At 39.0% G+C, this 22,580-nt stretch overlaps 3 protein-coding genes and 2 non-coding genes across 9 annotated transcripts in view; all 5 read right to left on the bottom strand.

Moving 5' to 3' along the window:
* Nucleotides 1–690: 690 nt before the first annotated feature.
* sumf2 (sulfatase modifying factor 2) lies at nt 691–5,226 on the bottom strand. Of its 2 annotated transcripts, none has more exons than XM_044369796.1 (9): nt 4,982–5,226; nt 4,733–4,880; nt 4,535–4,649; nt 3,016–3,060; nt 2,773–2,923; nt 1,946–2,001; nt 1,421–1,505; nt 997–1,138; nt 691–898 (listed from the first exon to the last, which is right to left on the bottom strand). In XM_044369796.1, the coding sequence occupies exons 1-9, from the start codon at nt 5,034–5,036 to the stop codon at nt 796–798; spliced, it is 900 nt and encodes a 299-aa protein (XP_044225731.1). In that variant the 5' UTR covers nt 5,037–5,226; the 3' UTR covers nt 691–795. The 2 variants fall into 2 exon arrangements, with proteins under 2 accessions (XP_044225731.1, XP_044225730.1); XM_044369795.1 differs by having other exon boundaries at nt 4,733–4,883.
* Nucleotides 5,227–6,933: 1,707 nt separating this feature from the next.
* Nucleotides 6,934–16,443, bottom strand: cct6a (chaperonin containing TCP1, subunit 6A (zeta 1)). The gene is made up of 13 exons (XM_044369793.1): nt 16,208–16,443; nt 14,815–14,878; nt 14,422–14,556; nt 14,060–14,233; nt 12,380–12,483; nt 11,979–12,249; nt 10,225–10,307; nt 9,251–9,347; nt 8,975–9,122; nt 8,320–8,453; nt 8,016–8,118; nt 7,417–7,489; nt 6,934–7,321 (listed from the first exon to the last, which is right to left on the bottom strand). Exons 1-13 carry the CDS (start codon nt 16,342–16,344, stop codon nt 7,249–7,251), a joined length of 1,596 nt encoding a protein of 531 aa, XP_044225728.1. The 5' UTR covers nt 16,345–16,443; the 3' UTR covers nt 6,934–7,248.
* On the bottom strand, nt 8,568–8,702 carry LOC122996248. Its single transcript, XR_006406970.1, has one exon. It is a non-coding gene; the product is annotated as a small nucleolar RNA SNORA22 (small nucleolar RNA).
* Nucleotides 10,391–10,527, bottom strand: LOC122996249. The gene has a single exon (XR_006406971.1). It is a non-coding gene; the product is annotated as a small nucleolar RNA SNORA22 (small nucleolar RNA).
* A 1,757-nt stretch (nt 16,444–18,200) lies between the features above and the next one.
* LOC122995015 (protein NipSnap homolog 2-like) overlaps nt 18,201–22,580 on the bottom strand; it is a 41,716-nt gene continuing 37,336 nt past the window's right edge. For all 4 annotated transcript variants that reach the window (XM_044369923.1, XM_044369925.1, XM_044369924.1 and 1 more), the window contains 5 exons: nt 22,041–22,181; nt 21,863–21,894; nt 21,185–21,279; nt 20,791–20,874; nt 18,201–19,795 (listed from right to left, as the gene is read on the bottom strand). In XM_044369923.1, the coding sequence (XP_044225858.1) occupies nt 19,731–19,795; nt 20,791–20,874; nt 21,185–21,279; nt 21,863–21,894; nt 22,041–22,181 (417 nt within the window). In that variant the 3' untranslated portion in view covers nt 18,201–19,730. The remainder of the gene's footprint in view (nt 19,796–20,790; nt 20,875–21,184; nt 21,280–21,862; nt 21,895–22,040; nt 22,182–22,580) is intronic.

Genomic DNA, 22,580 nt, shown 5'->3' on the forward strand with positions numbered 1-22,580 from the left:
TCTTGGACTGATTGTTTGATCAGCTCTGAAGTACTTGATCATTTCTTCAGTGCTGAGTGAAAGTTTGACTTTACACAGTAACTTGATACTTAAACAAACCGGAGTTAAGATAAAACTTATTATCTGTGGTGTTTAAGAGAATCAGTCAAAATCACCACTTGATGGTGAGAAAGTGAAAACAAAGAGACAAAGACGGGATTAATGGAGGATAGTGTGACTAAACCTACAGACTTATTTACTCTCCAGTCACATAAAAACATTCAATAGAAAGAAAGATCCCAGCATGTGGAGGGAAGAATACCAACGCTGACAGTCAAAGAGGGTCTTATTTCCTTATTTCAGACAACAGACATTCCCACAAGTCTCCTCAGTCAGGTCTGTAAAAATGATCTGTATGACGTTTGGATTTTTTTTTGATGAAATCAAAATATCATCTTGTGTACAACTAAGTTATAAAAAAACAGTGAGAAGGAACATTTTTTGGACAATAATTTATTTTTTGAATGTCCCGCCAACTTTCCTAGTTACTGTAGGTATAAGTATGATTTTTTTTTTTTTTATCAAATTAAAAAAAATCTAGGTTCTCCACAGGAGAAATACAGTTTCTACACTCACATCTTCATGTTGCCATCATCATTCATTAACATTCATTATTAGTCATATCATTTAATTGGTCCCTTTTTTTTTTTCTTTGTCAACTTGAAAGTCATCAGTCCGTCAATCTCATCTGAATCCTCTTCGGTTCAAATTATCATTATTGTCCTTCACTTAATACGTTTAACTTCCTGTTTGTTGCTACAGTTCTGTTTTATCTTTCTTCTTCCCTTGTTTCTGCCCGTCGCTGGTAGCACATCTGAACCCCAGGTTATCAGAGGCAGAGTCGGGAGTGTTGCCCATCCTGCAGGACACACAATCATAACCGTCAGTCAGTCGCACAGTTGCTCTGTGAGCTCAAAGTCTAAAAAGCACACAGTTGTCTTTTTTTGAATAACTCACCTGGTTGTGATTCGTGCCTTGTGATTGGCTGAACCGTCCGCTGTGTCGATCCACGAGGCACCACGCAACACGTACATTGGTTGTGCTCCTGGGAAACGGGTGGATGTCCACTCCCATGTGTTTCCCATCATGTCGTACACTCCTGTGGAAACAATCAGCATTGTTCTTGTAATACAATAAGAGTAAAACAGAAAGAATTATATTATAGATATCTTATCTCTTGGTTTCTTTCTCTTTCCTTATCATGTTTTTCACTTCTTTTCTAACTGGGAAAGGTCCGATCCTCAGACTCTCTGGTTTTAATACGTTTCTGTAACATCTTTTTCTGTCTATTTCCTTCAACTACAGACATCTCTGTCAACATGTTGCCCTCATAATCTTCTATCATCTTATTAATGTTTTACTTCAACCAAGGGACAGTTACCATAACTGTTCTGAGGAGGAAAGGCTGTGACGGGGGAGACGCCATGGTATCCATCCTCTGCAGTGTCTCCATCTGGAAACAACCCCTAAAATATACAAAAAAGAAAAAACACTATTACATTATTATTATCATTATTATTAGTAGTAGTAGTAGTAGTAGTAGTAGTAGTATTAGTATTACATTTGGTAATGACTGATTAGAAGAGTAATACTGTATCAAACATATTATATTTTCACTGCCACATTTTCCTATAAGTATGACAGGTAATACAACTGTCATCATGTTCTGTTCTAAAAAAAACCAAACAGATAATTGCTTTAAGATGAGTGGATTTTAATCTTTTTTGAACCCAAATTTATATATTTAGCTTTAGGAAGTGGTATTATTATGAGGAAATGAGTAGAAAACTATCACATGTTCATGTCAGTTGAAAAAAAAAAAACATATCAGTGAATCTTCTGTCAAAGCATCTTATGAAGACTTTGCACTGTGCTGCTACAAAATTCATTTTCGTAGTAAACTGACCTGCCACAGGTTGGTTCTGTTGGCCTGGAACTTGTTTCCCCACGGATAAGTCCGACCTGGAACACAAGAGGCAGGAAAGAGATAAGAGGAGAGCAAATGATGATCTTAAATGTCTGTTATTGAGCAAGGTGGACATGAGACACAACAGACAGACCCAAAGCATCAGTGTAAAATAAAACACAATAGTGACTCAGTTTAATGGATGCTGTTATGGAATTTTCCATCTTTAGAGGTTACAAATTGGGTTACATTGGGTCAAGCTTGTCTTTGAGGTCACACTGTAATTCTTAATCAGGGATTAAGATATCTTCTCCTTGAGACTTCAGCTGTCTGTGATGTTTTGGGGAAGGCAGAAACCTCTCTGATAGAGGGTATATCAGCATTTCTATGTTTAGCAAGGTCGGAGGAGGCTTCCCTAAACAATACAGATGGGTGGATGACACAGTCAGACGCTCAAACCAAAACTGCTGAAATTACATGCAACGTGACTTAAACTGTCACGGGTAAAGTGCAGTCCTTTGTTTAGAAACTAGTGAACCAATAAGACTAATTTTTCATATTGTAGGCTGATAAAGACTAGGACCTGGACCTTCAGAGGGCAGAACAGAAAGGGACAGCATCAGAGCACTGTTTTTGGTTCTCCACATGGCCAAGTGCTTTCAATAAACATTTTCAGCATTAAGACATCAAAAGTCCTGTGTGCGCCTTTCTCCACTGCTGACCATCGCTCAAAATATCCACAACAGATGCCAAAAAGGTACAAAACTCCATCACAATGGCGGCACACAAAGTATGTATTCTGTGGTTTCAGTGTGTAAACTTTGTACCTTGCAGCCCCCCGCGTGCAGCCCACTCCCACTCCTCCTCCGTCGGAAGTCTCTTCTCCTTCCACTGACAAAATGCCTGAGCATCATTCCAGCTCACCTGAACCACCGGGAAGTCCAGGCGCTCCCGAATGCCTGAACCAGGACCTGCGGGCTGAACAGTAGAGTGTCAAAGAGTGTGAAAGGAATGCTGGGAGATGATATACAGAAAAAAATAGAAATTCAAGGCAAAACACATGAACTCACCTGTCTCCAGAACACACGTTCTATTGGCAACCACCAAGGAGCAGACTTGAAGGGAAAGAATGAGTCAAAAGTTTAAAAAGTTTATCAGTTTTGATTTAGAAATGCCACCATTACTCTATATTTTTCTTATTATCAACAAACCATCAAAAAATGTTAATTGTTTAAAATGTTTCACAAATATATAGTTTCATTTTTTATCTAAGCCATTTCATAAATCAGCTGGGCAATGTAGTTTCTAGCAAACATTACTGAAACAAGAGTAAAATGTGCATTTTGGGACTATTTTCAGCTGTGGATTAATACACATTTGCTGCTGTGGTACAGTTTGCAAGATAAATCTGTGTAGACGAACAGTGATCAACAAGAAGGAAGAAAAGAAAAAATAATAATCAATGCAAGACTACTTTTTTTTTTCTTCAGATTTTTCTTAAACTATACTTGTTTTCTTGTGATATACTAGACAGTATCTCTGAATGACACTAAAAACTATTAAAGGGACGAACTGTAAAGGGAGGCGTTGTTCTTTTGGACCAGGCTTTGGGTACACACACAACACTTTTTAGTAAAATCATTTCATTGATGGTTTTAGTCTTTTCTTCAGATTTGTTGACAAGAAGAAAAATATAAAATATCTCCACCCTTTTCTTTTCATAACCAGAGGTGGAAGACGTACTCAGATCCTTTACTTAAGTAAAAGTATCAATACAGCAAAGTAAAAATACTCCATTACAAGTAAAAGTCCTGCATGAAAAATCCTACTCAAGTAAAAGTACGTAAGTATTAGCAGTAAAATGTACTTGAAGTATTGCAGTAAAAGTAGTGGTTTGGTTCCTCTGACTGATATATTATTATATATGACATCATTAGATTATTAATACTGAAGCATCAGTGTGTAAGCAGCATGTTACTGTTGTAGCTGCTGGAGGTGGAGCTAGTTTCAACTACTTTATATACAGTTAGATAGTTTAGTCCAGTGGTTCCCAACCTAGGGGTCAGGCCCCTCCAAAGGCTCACCAGATAAATCTGAGGGGTCGTGAGATGATTTTGGACTTTTTCTCTAATCTTTTATTTATGGTGAAATATTGGATCATTTGAACATTTATTGAAATGAAAGCATGTGAGAAGTTTAGAGGGAAAAATCACTATTTGGTGGAGCTGTTAACAACTCACAGACATCTGAAATGTGACCCCGACTACACACTGCTTTTTGTAAGACGTCAAAAAACAAAAAGTTTGGAAACAACTGGTTTCATCTTTAACAACGTGTTGTATTTTAAAAGCTTGTTATATTATCCATTGTGTCAAATCTTCATCTGAAAAGTAACTAAAGCTGTCAAATAAATGCTGTGGAGTAGAAAGTACAATATTTCCCTCTGAGATGTAGTAGAGTGGAAGTATAAAGTAGCATCAAATGGAAATACTCAAGTAAAGTCAAAGCACCTTAAGATTGTACTTAAACAACTGATCGATTATCAGAATTGCTGTCGTTGGACTAATCGATGAATCAAAGTGTCAGTACCTCTATTCTCTGTGTGACTTTGCTCTTCAACTCTTCTGATACAAAGTCTTGAAACACAAAACTCCAACCAAACGTCTCGGCTTCAGTTTTGTACTTCTGCGCTCTCACAAAGTCTCTGTGGTGAAAGAAGTCAGAGGTTTTATAAATGATTTCAACTCATCATCAACCACATCAGCGCCAGGTTTGAAGCTGTATTACCTGAAGTCAGCATTTGTGACAGGGTATTTGTCTATTTTGAAAGGCTGCAGTTTAACCTCCTTGGTGGGAGATTCTCCATCTCTCCCATCAGCTGCACTGGTTCCCATCAACATGTTTCCTCCTGGTATGTTCAACATGTCATCTGCTGCTGCTGAGTGACAACAGGAAATATAATCTGACTGAATCCTGTTGATTCAGTGAAAATATACTTAATGTTTTGATTTGTTCAGAAATTAAAAGGTTTCTTACCTGCAGCTGCCAGTAAAGACACAGCAGACATCCAGAAAACTAGTTTCACAGTCATTTTTATTTGAATATTAATTTTTGTCAAGATTGAGTCAACATTAATTTGATATAACACATTGAGACCTACAAATAAAACTTTAAGAGTTAACAAGCATTGAAACTTCTTAAATCGGCTTCATTGGTGCCGTTTTTTTTTCTCTGTCGGACAGATTTCACCGTTGCAACGAAAAACTGGTTCCGCGAAAAACATGTTCCTCGGAAAGAAAAGGTTCCGCTTTATTTAAAACTTATTTTGTGCTTTAATGAATTTATTGATGATACAAACACGCTTAATTTATTTTAACGATATTTTTCCCTACATGAACGACACCGTTTGTAGGCGCATTATACATGACACACTGTTGTACTACTGAAATATATAAAAACTGCTTCTTGTTCACTGCATCGTTTAATTTATGCTGAAATGTTTCCAAGACACATCTGAAAAAGAAAAAAAAAATCCCGATTACTGAACCTTCCCATGTCACAAAAATATGAAGCATCGACTTACAAACATTTCAGCAATTAAAATGAGGCTGAAAGAAGTCGGATCATCATGAGTTTATATGTCTTTCATTGCAGAAGTAGAAAGTATTTAAAACCTGGGTCTGTATTCATAAAGCTTCCTGGTACAAAGATTTGCTTCTAGTGATGTTTTTTACGAATTTCCCATTACAGTTAAGACTAGATCCTGGTAAAGATTAAAGTTATTCACAAAGCATCTTAGCCCTTTAAAGAGCTCCAAAGGTGAAAACTGTTCAGATTTGGGATGATTTTTAAGAGGCAGAGGAGAAAATGGCAGAAAGATAAAGAGGAAGGAGATATATTCTCCAAATGCTGAACGACAGTGAGTTAAATAAACAGATTAGATCGTTGTATAATGAGATGCACTCACATCTCTCATCCAACGCAATAAAGCTTTGACACCAGAGATGAAAGTGATCACATAACTATTTATAGGCTATAGACTGGTCAGCAATAACAGAAATTGATGAAAGCTGAGCCATCTTTCAACCGTTAATATCAAATAGAGTAAGTACTAAAATGACCAGCATGGTAAATAAATATAATAACTATCAGTATGTGAACAGGCTGCTGCACAAGTAGGTCTGTGTTTTTAAACATTTCACAGGCTACTTTAAAAGTATATGGCTCATAGTTTATTCAACAGAGATGTTCATTACATAAAATAATATTATTGATGACATATGATTAGGCATATCGATCTCACTCTCCATTATATGCCCATTATCATTTATAGTGCATTTTGTTTTTATTTTTGATCAACCATCACACATTTTTAAAAAATGAGTCATACCTAGTAAAGGGGTCAACCACACCTCCTCACTAAGGTAAAAGTTTCTCTTCTTTGCGTAGAGTTGCTATTTTCCTAAATCACTCCTCAGTGAGGACTCCTTGCTAGAGATGTTTAGGCTGGTAGGAGCTCTGAGTATTCTCTGAATGTTTGTGAATACGGCCCCTGTACTTTAGTAGAAGAAGTAGTATATATGCTTATATTTATATTATTGGATGTATTTTGTAAATCACTGGTGCTTTCATTTGTGAGAAGCATGCTAATGCAAAGTTTAACTACTATATATATTTTAATCTATATTTCATGAGTTTGTTTTGTGAGTTAAATCTTTATAACCCGACTACAGTTGTCAGATAAATGCAGTGGAGTGACTAACAAGTAATGAAAAAAACTGAAATACTCCAGTAATAAAGTACCATAAAACCATTATGTATTATTTACTTTGTTACATTGCACCTCTGGTTTTGTTACTTTTGGACAATTAGTCCTGAAGTGGTTCATAATATCCATAATCATCCATGTACAAAAGTGATATTTTACAATCTATAGTTGTATTTTATGGATCGTTTCACTCTTCACAGAAAACAAAACCAACCAAATCTTTCATGAGCCGAGAAAACCTTTAATGGGTAGAAACAAAACTGAGTGGCAGACGTCAGTGCTTTAACAAAATCTCATAAATAAACCAATCTTGTCAGGGGGGAGGCATTGACAAATCCATGAAAAAATAAACATGACTAGCATTAACAATGATTTCTGACAGACACTGCGATGGACGCCGTTGCGTTTAGCGCAGGCAGTCCATCAGACTGGGGTGCTTTCAGAGTGCCGAGAGCAGGAACGCGTTGACTGAAACGTCAGGTAAACAGCTATTCCTGCCAGTATGATAACAGCTGCAGCTTCTTCTGTTTGACCTTTAACCTCTGAGAGAAGACATTCCAGCTCGCATGATCTCATCCACCAACAGGATGTTGCTGGCGATCACCGTGCTGCAAAGAAACAAATGATCGATGAGGAAACAATTCATCTGGACAACTTCGATCTTTCCACAGGTCTTGTTGAGTTTAGAAAAGCTTAATCTCACCATGAATGAAGGAGCTGTTTCTTGACGCTGTAATTATCCCAAACACCGGCTTCTCCTGCCACCATCGGCTCTCCTGAGAAACAACAGGATTTAATTTAATAACAAGCTCGTGAAACAAGTGTCTTTAACCCCAACAGGTGTTTGAAAGATGGATTAAGATGCAGCTCAAACAGCCACAAAAAACAGCAGGAAACAAAGAAATCAAGATATCAACACAAACATGCAGAAACATCAGCCTCATATACTGAAATATGTTCCTTTGTGATGAAGGCACAGCGTTTACTTCGGAAACTTGCTCCCCTTTCAGACTTTCATCAGTCTGTTGCTGTTAGATGTCTGCATTTTAGCGTGAATGTACTTGATGCTGAGTGTTAAAGACAGATTCTCTGCACTTTCTTGCACAGTTTGATCAAACTTCAAAATTAATTTACTATTCTTATATTACTGATTGCTGCTTTTGAGAATTTCTTCTCATGTTACATTTTCATTTACAGTTATTGTGATGTATTGTAGATGTCTTGAAATATACTGTATTTGTGTAACAACTGTATATTGCAGCACTGTGTGATTCCTGGCCGCAACCCTGCTGTAGTTCTAACCTGTGCTGAGGTCGACTCCAACTAGCTGACCAGACTCTTTGTACTCCGTCTGCAGCTTCAGCACAGTCTCCTGTGGGTCGTAGCCAGAGTTCTGGGCCAAAACCTATGAAGGGAGATCCACAATTAAAATCAGAGGTTGATACAGTATGAATGGCAACAGATAATAAATTAGTTTTATTATTTTTCTGTCTCATGATAAAGTTAGGTAGGATGACCATCACTATTATCAGTAGCACGACGCAGAAACAAGAGTTTTGTAGGGAAACACTGAAAGCCTGGAGAGAAAAAGGTAAAAATCCTTCACCTTGGGGATGACTAGGAGAGCATCTGCGAATGCCTGGACTCCCAGCTGGGCTCTGCCTTTCACGTTGGGCTTGTGTTTTACCAGAGCATCTGCCACAGCCACCTCTAACGCACCGGCGCCAGACACGACACTACCTGGAGCGACAAAAGTGACGAGGGGAAGATGAACACACAAAGCATGATTAACTCAGAAGCAGCAACATGTGTTTTTGAAACATTGATCACTGGTTAAAAGAAAAACTTTGGAGAGTTTGTTCTGATCAGCTGAATACATGCAGGAGAGACTGAAACTCTCCGAATGCAGAGGAAAAGACCAGAATCACTGTAGCACAGACGTAAAACCAGGGAGAGCTACGTTAGCATCCCTGGGTGTTCGCTGTGCAAATGAGCACTTTACAAATTACAAAACTTAAAAAAACTGACTTTTTTCTTGAATTGTAAGTTAAAAAACTGAGTGTATAAAATGTTAAAACATGACAGTGAATGTGAGTAAACCACACATTTTATCCCAAACAGATGGCTGTAAGAGGATCAGCTAAAACAAAACTGTCATTTTAATTTCTGCTGCAAACACAATGTCGAATTCCCCGCTGGTGGCAAAATAAAACCAAAAAAAATGTTATTCTGTTTTATATTTTGCTTGTGTTGTATCTTACCATCTTCTATGGCGTTCTTGACAGCCCGCAGACCATCCCTGACGGCATCTTTGATCTGTGTGAGGGTGTGTTTGTTGGGTCCCTTCACCAGCAGGGTAACTGAACGAGGGTTCCCACACTTCTCGATGAATGTGTACTTCTCCTCTCCCTGAAAAACAGGATTCAAGGCGATTAACAACTCTGATGCAACATCATTAACATAAACAAAGCAGACAGTCTTCACTTGAAGAGAAAAGTCTTAAGTATAAGCAAGTATACACCCAGGAAAACACTCACCAGTGTGTGTTCATAGACCAACCCAGCATGTCCCAAGCACTCGGGTGTGAGGTCATCAACTGAATTCATGGCAATGCCACCGCAAGCGAGGGAGAGCCTGCCGAGGGAACAACACACTGTATGTCAGTTCTTTGATGTGATTTAGATGAAAACATAAGAGCAAAAATATACACTTTTTACAGATTGTACTGATCCTAACGAAGTACAAATTTTCATGCTAGACTTTTTGTGGCCAAAAATGTAACAGTCAACATGAGCAGGTTGGTTTATAAAAACTGTATGAGAGCTGACTGATTATTACTTTGTCTACAGTGTTTATGCTTTCATACATGTTTTAATTTCTTTAAAAGGTATTTCTGATTAAGTATGCAGAACCTCCCGTCTCTCTGCACTAAACAAATACCAAAAATTTATCAATGTTCTCACTCTCATCTGCTGGTTGGGCAGTGCGAGCGCTGCTAAAGCAAAACAGAACATTAATATATTTAATCTTGAAGCAACCAGTGTCCTTGTTCCTCTGTTACTAGTTTTGCATGAATGTTATAACTCAGCACCTACAAACTTGCTGATTTTGACAGAACAAGCTAAAGCCACAGTAGAAAGAGCTGCTCTGCCTCTGTTTGTCAGGCTGAAGGCGCTCCCTTGTGGCTACGCAGGATAAAAGTGCTAATGAATGCAGGAGCACTGTGCCCTTTGAAAACAATGACAGCTGAGATAATGACGGTAAAAGAAATAGATGGTGTCATCATCAGCATGTCTCAGCAGAGTATATATTTAAACCAGCACACCACAGTTTCTAATGGGCTGATTTTGTGTTTTAATTTCATATCAATTACCATTTATTTATATTAAACAGTTTGTCACATACATTCTGTTTGTACACATTTAGTTACCAAAAGAAACAGAACAACTACATTTCCATTGTACAGAAAAGGCGGCTCATATTTGTAAAAAAGGAAATGATCCTTTCTTACCTCTCCATGTTCCTCCTCTTCGCCCTGCGGAGAGCTACAATCCCTTCCTTGGCGAGGGCATCCAGGGAGTATGGGTCAATACCCTACACGACACAGAGAGAAAAAAAAAAAACATCAAAAAAGAGATAAAACTTCACTCTGTTCAGTGTAGTTTGAGTCATGGAAACGTTGTTCTGATCCGTTGAATACATGTAGGGGAGGAGATTTCTCTCCTAATGCAGAGGTACAGATCAGAGTTACTGTAGCACAGATACATGAGACCAGGGGGAGCCACATTAGCATCCTTGGGTGTTCACTGTGCACTTAGTAAGATCAAAAGAAAACAAAGATTAAAGCCCCCTAAACTTGGCACCAAATCCTGAGACAGAAACACTTAATACAGAGACGTCTCTCATAAAATAAAACTGTTCCAACTTTGGCAAAAAATAAATGTTTGTTTAGGACCTTGTTGCTCGTAAGAAGAAGGTGACAGAAAATATGCTTTCAGGGCCTTTAAAAGAAACAATGATTTGGAAACAAGCTTTACAGAATACTATTGTCTCAATAGTATCCAATATGTTTAAAGCTTTATTAAATTGTATATGTGACATAACATGAACTCAAATGAACAACTGTACTGTGACGGAGCAGCTAGAACTGCTGATCTCAGAGGAGCTCAAGACAGATGTTTTCTCTGTTTGACCAAACAATCAAGAGCTAAAATGAATGTTTGACTCCAATATGATGCTGGATGTGCAAGAAAGTTTCAAGAATTTGTTTTCTAAAGACGGAGTCAGACTACAGGAGTTTCGGGCAAATTATCCGCGATTCATCCCTACCAACAATCAGAGGAGAAATCTGGTCTAGGACTGATGTTTGACCCAGATTGTCTGGTAATTTGAGGGATTTACATATCCTATGTTTATCCTCCAGAGCTGCTCACAGACTCATTGGAGCCGCCCTGATAATTTCAAACTTGTTTTATATTTAAAAACTGGTTTATGACATCACTACTTTCTGAGCGGGACCAAAATAATCAATGAGAGAGACAGCTGACGGTGTTGCCAAGCAACATTAAACATTTTAGTCCTTGAGGCTAACATTAGCTAGCATACTACTGTTGACAGATATTAAAACTGACAGAGTCTCACCTCCAGTTTCCACTGAAGGACAGACAACAGTGTTGACTGCGTCTCTGCAACCATTTTTTCATCCAGATTTGTTTAGCCTTATGTTTTTTCTCACTGAAAAACATTTTGTTTACATTTGCTTCTCCACAAGATCATGTGAGACCACATGAGGTGCTGAGTTGCTCCCTTTGGCATGATAATCTTTGTAATATCTTGTAGTGTGTGATGCGCCATTGTTCTCAAATCTTGTCATGTGTGCATGTTTGAGATTAGAGAGAAGAACATCTGTCAAGTTTCTCCTTATGTGCGTGATGCAACCTGATTTTAGAAATCGGTTAGGATTTTAAAACTCCTGTAGTCTGAGCCTGGCTTAACACATTAGCAAAAGGAACAAGATAAGATGGGCTAATTGCTTCTAGACAGCATTGTTTGTACATTATGAAGGTCTGACAACTGACTGTAAATATCTTCCATTAATCCAAAATCCTCAGGAAACTCTGATCTGAATGTGTAACTATGACCAAAAAACCTTTAAATAAAAACAGTTTCTTGGCTCTTTACACTCAAGGAGCCAAGAAATGTTTAAGGGTACCGCAGTTAAAGTACTAATAGAGCACCTACTGCATCAATCTGCTTCACACATACCTTCTGGTTAATGACGACGAATCCCTTCTCCCCGTTGGGACAGACTTTGTTCTTCAGGGCGATGATCTTCTGCACACGATCCTCGATGAACTTCCTCTCTGCAGCAACAAACTTCTCCCTCTCATCAGCACTCTTGTAGAAGAAGCCAGAGTTGACCTCTGTCTTTTCATACTCCAAAGAGACATTGCAGGTCAGCACGTAGGCATCCTCCACCCTCTTCTTCATGTCTGGGTGTCGGGCACCGTGGTCCAACACCAAACCTCTGATCAGCCTGAGAGGGGAAAATGCAGCAGTGATAAGACGTCTGGGACTCTTAAACCCCCCTGAACCACTGTCAGTAGGTATCAGTAGAGGGATGAATTGCTTCTTGATCAAAGTCTTGAAACTTTATTAAAACTCACTGTGTATCACAGTCGGTCTTGTGCTTCATCTCCATGATTTCCACCATGTACAGGTCAATGGGCTCATTGGGCTTAGCGATGGCCAGAACAGCATCTACAACAGCCTGCAGAAGAACACATCAGTCATCATCACATTAATCACTAATAAACCAATTAACAGGAAATAATAATTAGTAGGGCTGTAGTCTGCTGGTCGATTAGTTGGTCGTTATGCTCTTGTCCGACTAAATTCTCATTGGTCGAATAATCTCTGTGTTATTTTCATAAGGAGAAAAGTGCTACATCAATAGCTTTCCAGGAGTAATCCATTATTTCCTGCGGCGGGAGGGACAGACTAACAAATTACCTGTGAAAACGGAGGTGTATTCAAAACACCCCCGTTGTTTTCACAACTTTGAACTCACCCAACCTAATGGAGACTGCTGGGTCTAACTATACTGAACGTTTACTGAATCTGTGTTTCTCCATAATGACACAACAAGAACCCCTGCCAGGCCAAAAAATTTTTTTAAAAATTAATATTTGATATCTGACAGCGTTTGGGAGTCTCTGAGCAGCGCTGTTCTGGTATGTGAGTCAACCTCTGTCGTTGCCAGGGAAACTATTGGTAGCGTGGCTCCATTAAGGAGTATGTTTGCGTAGCGTGTGGGAAAGAGCGAGGGGCAGAGAAGTGACGGTGGATGCGAGCGGGGCAGAGGAAAAGGTTAGTAGTCAGTTGTCAGTCAGGCAGTAAATGTACAGTACAGACTACAGTGTGTCAGTTAATAAATGCTAAAAAGTCACGTCTGTTGTTTCCCTAAATGCTGGAAAAGTGAAGGGGGTTAGCTCCAAAGTTAGCAACTAATCGATTAGTTGAAGATCATGTACGATTTTAGTCGACAAAGAGTTTCTTTGGTTGACTACAGCCCTAATAATTAGCTCACTGTGAATAAGACCATTTAAGACGGGAAAACTTCAACTTCTGCATGCTGACTACCTGCAACCAGAATCAACTGTCAGATAATATTTATGCCCAGATGTAAAACTTCAAACTAGTGAAGTGGTTCCCATTAATTTGTCCCGCCAGTTTCATAATGAACCGAAAATATTTTTACACTTCTCATAATAACATAAAAGAAAAAAACCTCTCAATCTACATAGGAAGAAAGATGTGAGCGTTCTGTCATCCAAACCACACCGACTCCATCTTCCATAAACATCGGTCTGTCAGCAGCAGCAGCTTCCGAGGAGGCTGAGAGGTCAGCGACCGGCTAAACTGTCTTCACCAGGCTGACAGATAGCAGAAATTTACTGAACCAAAACAGCTTTCATGTCAGCTCCGTGACAAGAAATTGAAAGTGTTTGTATTGATTGATTTATTGATTTTATTTCCCCGCCCACCGTAGTGAATGAGGAGAATCTGCCTGTAGTGAAACCAGCAACCTCACAGACAGACTGGGAGCCTTCATCATTTATATGAATTAAACAGCTGTCTGTGCAGATTAGGCTTCACCGAACATGACAAAAATAGACTCAAAGCATAAAAAAAAGGCAGGAGGTCTCTGTGAGATGTGCAACTATCCAGATTCGGTGTGGATTGATACATTTAATAAAATGGACGTGTATCTCAAGCTCATCAAGAAAATCATCATTATTTAGTGCCGTAGGTCGACCGCTGAGCTCCATTCCCTCATGTCTCACCTCGGTAAGGAGGTCTGCCAGCTCCATGTGGACCTTGGTCCTGAGGGAGGTGCGTGCTACATTGATGAGGGTCTCTCTGTCCATTTCCCGGGTCACCTTCACTTCCTCCAGAACAGCCAAGGCTTTCTCTTTTGCCGCTTCAAAGCCCTCGGCAATGATTCTTGGGTGAAGACCCTGCAGCACAAAACCACAAAAGAGGGAAGTTATCTGAGGAAAATTTACACGGTTACAAATACTGAATATTCACGTGACAATTCAGGTAAGAGAAAAAAAACATCTACAACATTAATCAAATGACTTATCATGTACAGCAGTGATTTACAGTCTACAACACGCCTGTAACTGTAGTGTTTCTCTTTTACCTCTGACACGTAGAGGTCAGCCTGCTTCAGCAGTTCACCAATGATGAGGACGTTGGAGGTGGTTCCATCTCCTGTGATGTCATCCTGTGCTGTAGCGACCTTAGCGATGAGCGATGCTGTCGGGTGCTGAATTTGCTGAGAAGGAACAAGAAAAGAAAAAAAAACTTGATAAACACAGCAATACCAAAAGCAAGACAGTCATCAAAGTGGTTATTCAAAACCCCTTCACTGTTCATAGGGAGCATCATTTCCTGCTGTAGTAAGATTTAAAAGAAAAAAAAAAGGCTTATATTACATACACACACACCCACACTATAGGGGTGTGGTTACTCTATAACAATGACCAGAAAGGAGTAAAGACAAGACAGAATAGTTTCACAGCTGAGCACTTACCATCTCATGTAACAAGACGTTGCCATCTTTGGTCAGCTTTATGTCTCCTGCACCAGAAACCAGCCTGCAGATCCAGACAGGCAGGGTTAATGTTAACTGAGCAAAAAGCAAAGACTGGCTCACTATAACATAATGCAGAGTGACAGTATGTTGGTCAACAGGTAGCGAAGAAAAGTACGGTTTCTCTGTCAGTCACGATTTGTCCGTTAACGACAGTGTCTCCTCATTAACTGACAGAGACAGCGGCTGAACAGTAGCTGTTACACGCTGAACTTTTTACTTTAGAATGAAATGACCTTAAATTGATTCACAATCCTGAATTTTGATCATTTAACTGTAGGTTTCTTATTGCCCTTACTCATGATAAATTAATTTTCAGTCTTATTACTATTTATGACTATTTGCTGTGGTCCTATCTGCTCACTATTAAAAAGTCTCTAAAAACCAATACTCCAATATGACAGAGGACAACACAGTATCATAATCCTGAGCTTTATTCATTTTTACTGTAGCATTTTTACAGTGAATTTTGTTAATATCCGGGATTATGATACTCTGTGATGTTCTCTGTCATACTGGAGTATTGGTTTCTAGAGACTTTTTAATACTGAGCAGCAAATAGTCATGAATAGTAATAAGATTGAAAATCAGTTAATCATGAGTAAGGGCAATAAAAAAATGCTACAGTTAAACTGATCAAAATTCAGGATTGTAGATCAATTTAAGAGCATTTCATTGTAAAGTAAAAAGTCAAGTTGCCGTTAATTTATTGAATTCTTCCCTTATTTTTTTTAGGTTTATCAGTTGATGAATTATCTAGAAAATGACTGAACAACGTCATCTACAGGCGTAATGACACTTTTAAGGTGGACTGTAAAATTCCAAGAAGCAGCTATGAAAAAGAAGACAGATTCAGCGTCGTAGCTGTTTTACAGCCAAAGGTCCAGAAATCATCCTCCAGGCGCTGAACATTAACCAACGTTAACCCGGTTATCACTGATTCATCCACTCCTTGACCCGACTAGTTAACGTTAACGCTGAATCAATAGATTTTTTTGTCCTTTTAAGTTAAAACCTGGAGTGCTTCCTGGCGGTCTTAACACTGTGCTAACCGGCTGATGCTAACGTTAGCTTCCGTTAGCTTAGCGGTTGTCAAAGCGGATCATGACGATGACTGGGCAGGGCAACGTGCGCCGGGCCTCAGCTGCATTAAACTGTGATTAAGTAGTTTTGAAGCGAATGGTGACAAAGCAGTACACAGCAGAGTCTTTTCCACATTTTAACTAATGCAAAAGGTGGCATCAGTTTAACTAAAACACAGTCTACCGGTGAATTGAAGCTACCGTTAGCTGCTTATCGCGCGTGCTGCACAAAGGGCTCCGGCGGCACTCACATCTTCATGGTCCCCTTCGGTCCCAGGTTCGTCCTGAGCACGTCCTGGAGCCCCCGAGCGGCACTGATGTTCACAGCCAGCGCGGCCTGGGCCCGGGCCACCTCTGCTTTAGGATTCAGAGCTTTCACGGCCGCCATGGCGAAGTTAAAAGTAACAAAGTCCCGCTGGTAGGAGAGTCCGCACTGCTAGCGCTCGGACGCTCGCGTGAAGGGGAGTCGGCTTCCAGAAGGCTCCAACACGTGCTCTCCTGCTGCCTTTACGTTACCACGTCTAGGCTCGGATATTCCGGTGTTTTTAAGAGAGCGTTAGACTCCCCGTTCACATTAGCACAACCGGTTACAAGTGATTTGATACAGTGTTGTTATGGAGGAGCAAGAAAGCCATGAAAGGAACAGGGTAAAAAAACATGAATATAAAAATTATTTTTTTGATAATTTAATGGGAATGTATCTACCGATGCAATGGCTGATATGAGAGTTACATATTAAATTAATCTCCTGCTGACATCCTTACACGAGTCCCCCAACAAGCTTTAATTTAGTATCATTGAAACATGTACACAGCTTACATTCTTCAATGTGCTTCCTGTTTTTTTTCTGATGCTTTTGTGTTGAATGTTCATCCAATTTCATGACCCAATAGTGGGAAAAACTAATACCAGCAGAAGAAGCAGAGCTGAACTGTACAGTTATCAAACTGGAATTTACATTTTACATCCCTCATTGAATCCTTGCACTGGTCACTTTGATATATTTCAGCAAACTGGACTTAATATTGTACATTGCATACAACCCCCATTGTTATATAACTGAATTATTTATTGCACATCAAATAAATTAAAGCTGTAATAACTAATAACTATAACTATTAGCAAGTACTGCCAATCAGAAAGCTTTGTTTTTTCCCTTACATTTGCCTACTGTTTTATAACGATCACAAACAAGGCTTTCCTGGACTTTCACCAGGTCCTGGGGATGCAAATTAACATTATCTTCAATTATCCTCAACTGGAAAATAATGCTCACTGCATTGTAAGAGCCATTTATGTACGCTTTCGTGGTTATGAGATGTCCGACATCCTTTGAAGGCAGCATAAGTCACACCCTAGACAAAGACGACGTACTTACGTCAGACGAAATATTTCCTTTGCTGTTTTTTATCTGGTGTGAAATACATCACTCTAAATGTATAGAAACCTGGTTTTAGGCCAGGAACATGAGACCGCTTTAAATCATAATAACCATAAATATAACAATTATCAAACACACTCTCAGTCCAGTTCATGAATAGGACCTGAGAGATTGAAGAGAGAAAATAATTTCTGCACTCCTAGTTTTTTGCTTCCTGGTATATTATGGGATGTTTCTCCTGGCCTGCTTTGGATAACAAAGTAATTTTGGTGCAAGCAAATGAGCTGCAACTGCATATAATAAACTATAAACTCTCCCACTGTTCAGTCCTGCAAAAGAAACAGATTTATTATGTGTGAGCATGATTGTCATCAAGAGCTTGGAAAGACTGAAAGTGAACATTCACAATCTATGTATCACATACAATGTCACACTCAGGACACACTTTTTCACACTGCTGGTCTGAGGCTGCTTTTCATAGTTTAAGTCAGACTTCTTAGCACCAATAGGGAAAATCTGGATGCTTCAGGATACAGTATTTTAGACTATGCGACTATAGTTTGGGGAACACTCTTTACTGTTTCAAAATATCAACGCCTCTGTGCACAAAGCAGGGTCCATAAAAATAGCTTTCCAGTTTGCTGTGGAAGGACCTCCTCACCTTAACCACATCCAACATATTTTGGGATGAAGTGGAAGAGCCTGATCTCATCAAAACAATCCGAATGAGACGTTCACCCACCACATACAGGTGTCATGTTCAGTGTACAAAAAGTAAACATCTCAGTCAAACACCAACTCTATTATAGATTTAATACATGATTTCATAAAAAAGGAGTCCAAGACTTGTTTTTCCATTTTCATCAGAAGTTTAATTTATTATGTACAACTAATCTTATTAAAGCACTGCATTTCACATTTACCACAATGAGATATTACTTCTCACCTGTCCACTTGTTTATTAACACATTACAGTCAGAATACCCCACCTCGTTACAGATACAGGATTGACCAGATCTCTGGCTTGGTCAGTAAGCCCACTATGGATATCTCTAATCTGACCATTTAAAAAAAAACAAAAAACAAAACATTAATCTCAGTTACAGCACACAATCACTCAGTTGGCCTTAATTACTTGACATAGAGATAGACCAAACCAGTCAGTGTACAGCAGTGTGTAGATACTGATTAGTTCTGCTGAAATCAAAAGTAATTTCTAGTCGTTTGAATCATCTCGTCCTCCTCTTACACAGCTGGAAGAGCCAGAAGCATCAAAATGTCAAAAGTTAGAAAAAAATCAGGAGATGTGGTCAGTTTAACAGAGGAGACACAAACAGGGAAAACGACTCCTACGAAGGATTCATCACAACTTCACGACCCAATAACTGGAAGCTGTAATCATGTATCCAGGCAGGAGTGAAAAGACTGTGCTTTAAATCAAAGTCTAGCGTCCGGTTTTGTGCTCCTGACTAGTCTGACACTCTGCTGTCTGTTTGTGTGTCTTCATAACAGTGTCTGTATGAATCCTTTCATCCAATCCGACTGATTTTGAAACATAATTACACACCAAAGTCAGCTGGTTGGATCAAAACCACGTAAACATAAAGTCTCTTTTTCTGTAGGAGTGGATACCTGGTGACATTTGGACTGCGGCTCTACAGCAGTGGCCACTATCTCTTGATAATTAGGATTATTGTCGATTATAAAACACTGTGTTTGATTTGTAAACAGCATGCACCATTACTGGAAACATTTAACTTTTTAAAGAAGAAACTTATCCAATCAATACGGATCAGAAACATTGCTCCTTATTCCACCCATAAAGCCCCGGGTGCAGTGTTTCAGTTGAGATAATGAAGGCAGTTACTGTTGTTTGATTCGCTAGTGCAACAGGACTCATGAGTCATTTTCTTTTGTAACACATTTTCATGAAAGACATTTTCAGCTCCTTTGACCTCTGAAAGCCTGATTCACGTCCCCTCCCGGCATCTCAACTCTCAAAACACTGGTGAAAGTAGGTTTTAGATCATCATAATAATAATAAAAAAAAGACAAGCCTCATAAATGACAGAGACAGTGAAGAGGAGGAGTGTGTCAAATTATAATTTTGCCCACGCAGCTCATTTATGGATAAGTGACATAATAACTGCTGTAACAAATCGTCATTTTGACCTCGTCATTTGAAAATAAGACATTCTAAGCTCACACGGAAAAGACGGGGAGTGAAGAAATAAAGAAGAAAAGGAAACACAAACTGAAACAAAATGTTGATGTTCTACTGATATCCCTGGCAGTGCACACTCCCGACGGTTGGTTACGCTCTCTTACAGATGGTGGTTGTTGTTGTGGCGGCTGTTGAGAGTTTCGCTGGGGTTTTTCTTCAGTGTTGGCGGTTACTTCAAGGGCGATTTCTTCATGGGAATCATTATTCTAGATTCCATGTGCTGAATAAGAGGGACTGTGGGATGAAGAAGAGAAAAAAAACAAAACACATAAGCAATCATCATCATGTAGTATATTTTCATGCACAAAAGAAAACTGGTTAATGGGAGAAATCGGAGGCCTGTTGCACCAGATGTTCTGTGAGCTGACGGCACCACTTCACTGTAGATGTTTGTATGTGTCCATGCAACAAGTCAGTAATCAGACCCCCCCGCCCCCCTTTCTCCGAGCTTACTTTGGCACCATAGTTTACTTTGTTTAAGTGTATTAATGATGCAAGAGGTTGCTGAATTGTTTTGAATATAAAGGATGCGTCGCCACATGTAATGATCTCTCCTCTCATCCTGCTTACTGAGATACTTTTCCTGTCTCTAAGTCTCTTTCATGCACATATGTAAAAAAAGACCATTAGAAACCTGTGGATGCAATCACATCAGCTTTCTCCAGGGAAGTGGTAGCAAGGAAAATCAGGTTTTTCTAATCTTCTATCGTTACTGCAGAAAACGGGGTTCTAATAAATACGATGTTTAAGAAATCAGACTGTAACCAGAGACCAGTTTCAAGATGTTTTAGACTATTTTAGTCTGTAATGTTAGGCCAGACATAAGTTTGCTCTTAGATTAGTCTAATGCAAGTTAGAAAATAAAGACCGACTTATTTTATGTGTAAAAAGTTAGCCATCTGACCCCAAATTAACTCAGAACTAGGAGTCATGTTGCTATGGTAACAATTAGTGACACATGCTGACCTGCAAAATATGACAAAAAAAACATGGATCATAATGTGTGTGGTTTGCTAACATGATGTGGAGTGAGAAGTGAGAGAAGTTTAAAGAGACTGCAGTAAACTGTTGTAAATATACATTGATGATGTCAAAACTATCCTGAGCCTGATAGACGAGCTGATCGGTTTGACCAGAATTCATGTCAAATTAGTCCAACATGTACTTAAAATAGTGAAGAACCAAACAACCTTGAGGAAGAGAGGAGTGATTAACGCCGGCTGACTTACCTGTGTAATAAACAACCTCATCCCAGCCGTCACGCTGCCAGGCTGCATTTCTGGTGTCTTCTCTGGACTGAAGATCTTTATAAGCTGAAAGGGAAAAAAAAAAGTTAATGCTTACTTTAAATGGACACATACAGTTTTTTACAAGATCATCTGCAGTCTGGTGCAGATCACTGCCACAACGTAACAAGTGTGTGATGGAGAAAATGTCTACAGGACGTCAAAGACGCACCCAGTAAACTGGTAAACACATTATAAACACATTTGTCTAATTATTTAGAATACAGTGATTGATTTGTAAATGTCCATAATATTCTAGGACTTAACTTTTTATGTATTTTCCTCTAAAAATATCATGATGCTGCACAGTTTTATGAAACTTGGGAACAGTCCTCACCCCATAAATGGTGAACCGTGTACAGACTTCCAATCTGTGAGAAAAAGCCTCCCACCGCCTCGTGGTTCTTCTGGCGAATCTCGATAGCACGCGCCCTGCAGAGCACCAAAGAGTTTATGTTACATGACAGAACAGAAAGCTGCACCAATTAAACCACAATCATCAATTTTGTCAACTTTAAAGTTCAAATGAAATCACTATTGAGCATCATCCAAATCATTTCTTTCAAATCAAAACATAATTTTTTTTCTGTTACAACCTCAAAATTGTTTTAACCCTCCCGGCATGTTTCATTTGAAACATGTTTGATCAGGCAAATTTCCCAGTCAATTTCAATTAGGGTTAGATACATTTATTAATTAAATTAAAATATATAGGCCAATTATTCTCGAGCTTTATAAATTATGTGCAATATATCTTGTCATGCTTAGGAGTCATGCATAGATTGAGTAGCCAAAAAGTACCGTTGACTCAATTTCATCTGCTACAATCTGTAAAACCAATAAAATAGCAGTGAGGGATTTAAATTAAAAAAAAAAGGTTCATAATAACGGCGACTCTATTATGACGACAAAACTGCAAGAAAGCTTATGAGCTTTTCAAAATACAAGATCAAAATGAATCCAATCAATCCTGATACAAAAGAATAGGAGAGGAAATAACCAAGTTATGCCTTACCAGTAATTTCCCCACTCGATCATCGTCCCTGGCTGAAATAAAAATGTGAAGAAGGGAGAGATGTAGAAAATAAGCTGTCTGACTGTTCACTACAACAACATTAAGATATATATTTATCCTCACTGGGAGGAAGCTGGTAAATTGACTCTGCATGAAGAGGATTAAGAGACACAGGTACCCTGAGTTGGTATGATCGGAGCTCGTAGATGTTGGGTCCTGGACGGGGGACAGGTTCGTTCCAGAAACTGAACTCCAGCAGCAGCTGGTTCCTACGAGACTGCAGCATCTTCCCCCTCTCGTTTCTGTAGTCCATGAACTTCTACAGGAACAACAAACAACAAGAACAAGTTACTCGGTAAATCTGCCTCAACTCCAGACAATAAATTCTGCCATATTGGTTGAAGTACAGTACATCAACTGAGTTCAAACCGTTTAGGTTTAGTCTATATTATCATCACCTGAAGAAACAAATCACCTCTTTTTATCACGAGGTACAATTACCAGTGGTAATGCAGAATAGAAATGGGTAAACTGATGGTCAAGTGGAGCAAAATCTCTATAAAAATCTGTTTTGGGAGGTTAGCATCCAGTCCCAACAGTCAAATCACTGCTTGTATCTTCTGATGTGTTTAGTTTTGGCAGAATATTGTACGTACATGTGAATGAGAGCAATTACATGATCATTTTTAACAGTAAAGTCAAGTTTAAAAAATCCAAA

The sequence above is a fragment of the Thunnus albacares genome, chromosome 13 (genome assembly GCF_914725855.1).
Source record: "Thunnus albacares chromosome 13, fThuAlb1.1, whole genome shotgun sequence".
Taxonomy (NCBI): domain Eukaryota; kingdom Metazoa; phylum Chordata; class Actinopteri; order Scombriformes; family Scombridae; genus Thunnus; species Thunnus albacares.

Excerpts from the sequence above, each read along its gene's own strand:
- sumf2 (XM_044369795.1), bottom strand. The coding sequence starts at position 5,036 with ATGACTGTGAAACTAGTTTTCTGGATGTCTGCTGTGTCTTTACTGGCA. Across the intron at positions 1,506-1,945 it reads ACAGAACCAACCTGTGGCAG|GGGTTGTTTCCAGATGGAGA; the intron begins GTCAGTTTACTA and ends TGTATATTTTAG. Across the intron at positions 899-996 it reads AAGGCACGAATCACAACCAG|GATGGGCAACACTCCCGACT; the intron begins GTGAGTTATTCA and ends TGTGTCCTGCAG.
- cct6a (XM_044369793.1), bottom strand. The coding sequence starts at position 16,344 with ATGGCGGCCGTGAAAGCTCTGAATCCTAAAGCAGAGGTGGCCCGGGCC. Across the intron at positions 12,250-12,379 it reads AAGACCGACTGTGATACACA|GCTGATCAGAGGTTTGGTGT; the intron begins GTGAGTTTTAAT and ends TTCCCCTCTCAG. Across the intron at positions 7,490-8,015 it reads TGGAGTCGACCTCAGCACAG|GAGAGCCGATGGTGGCAGGA; the intron begins GTTAGAACTACA and ends GTTGTTTCTCAG.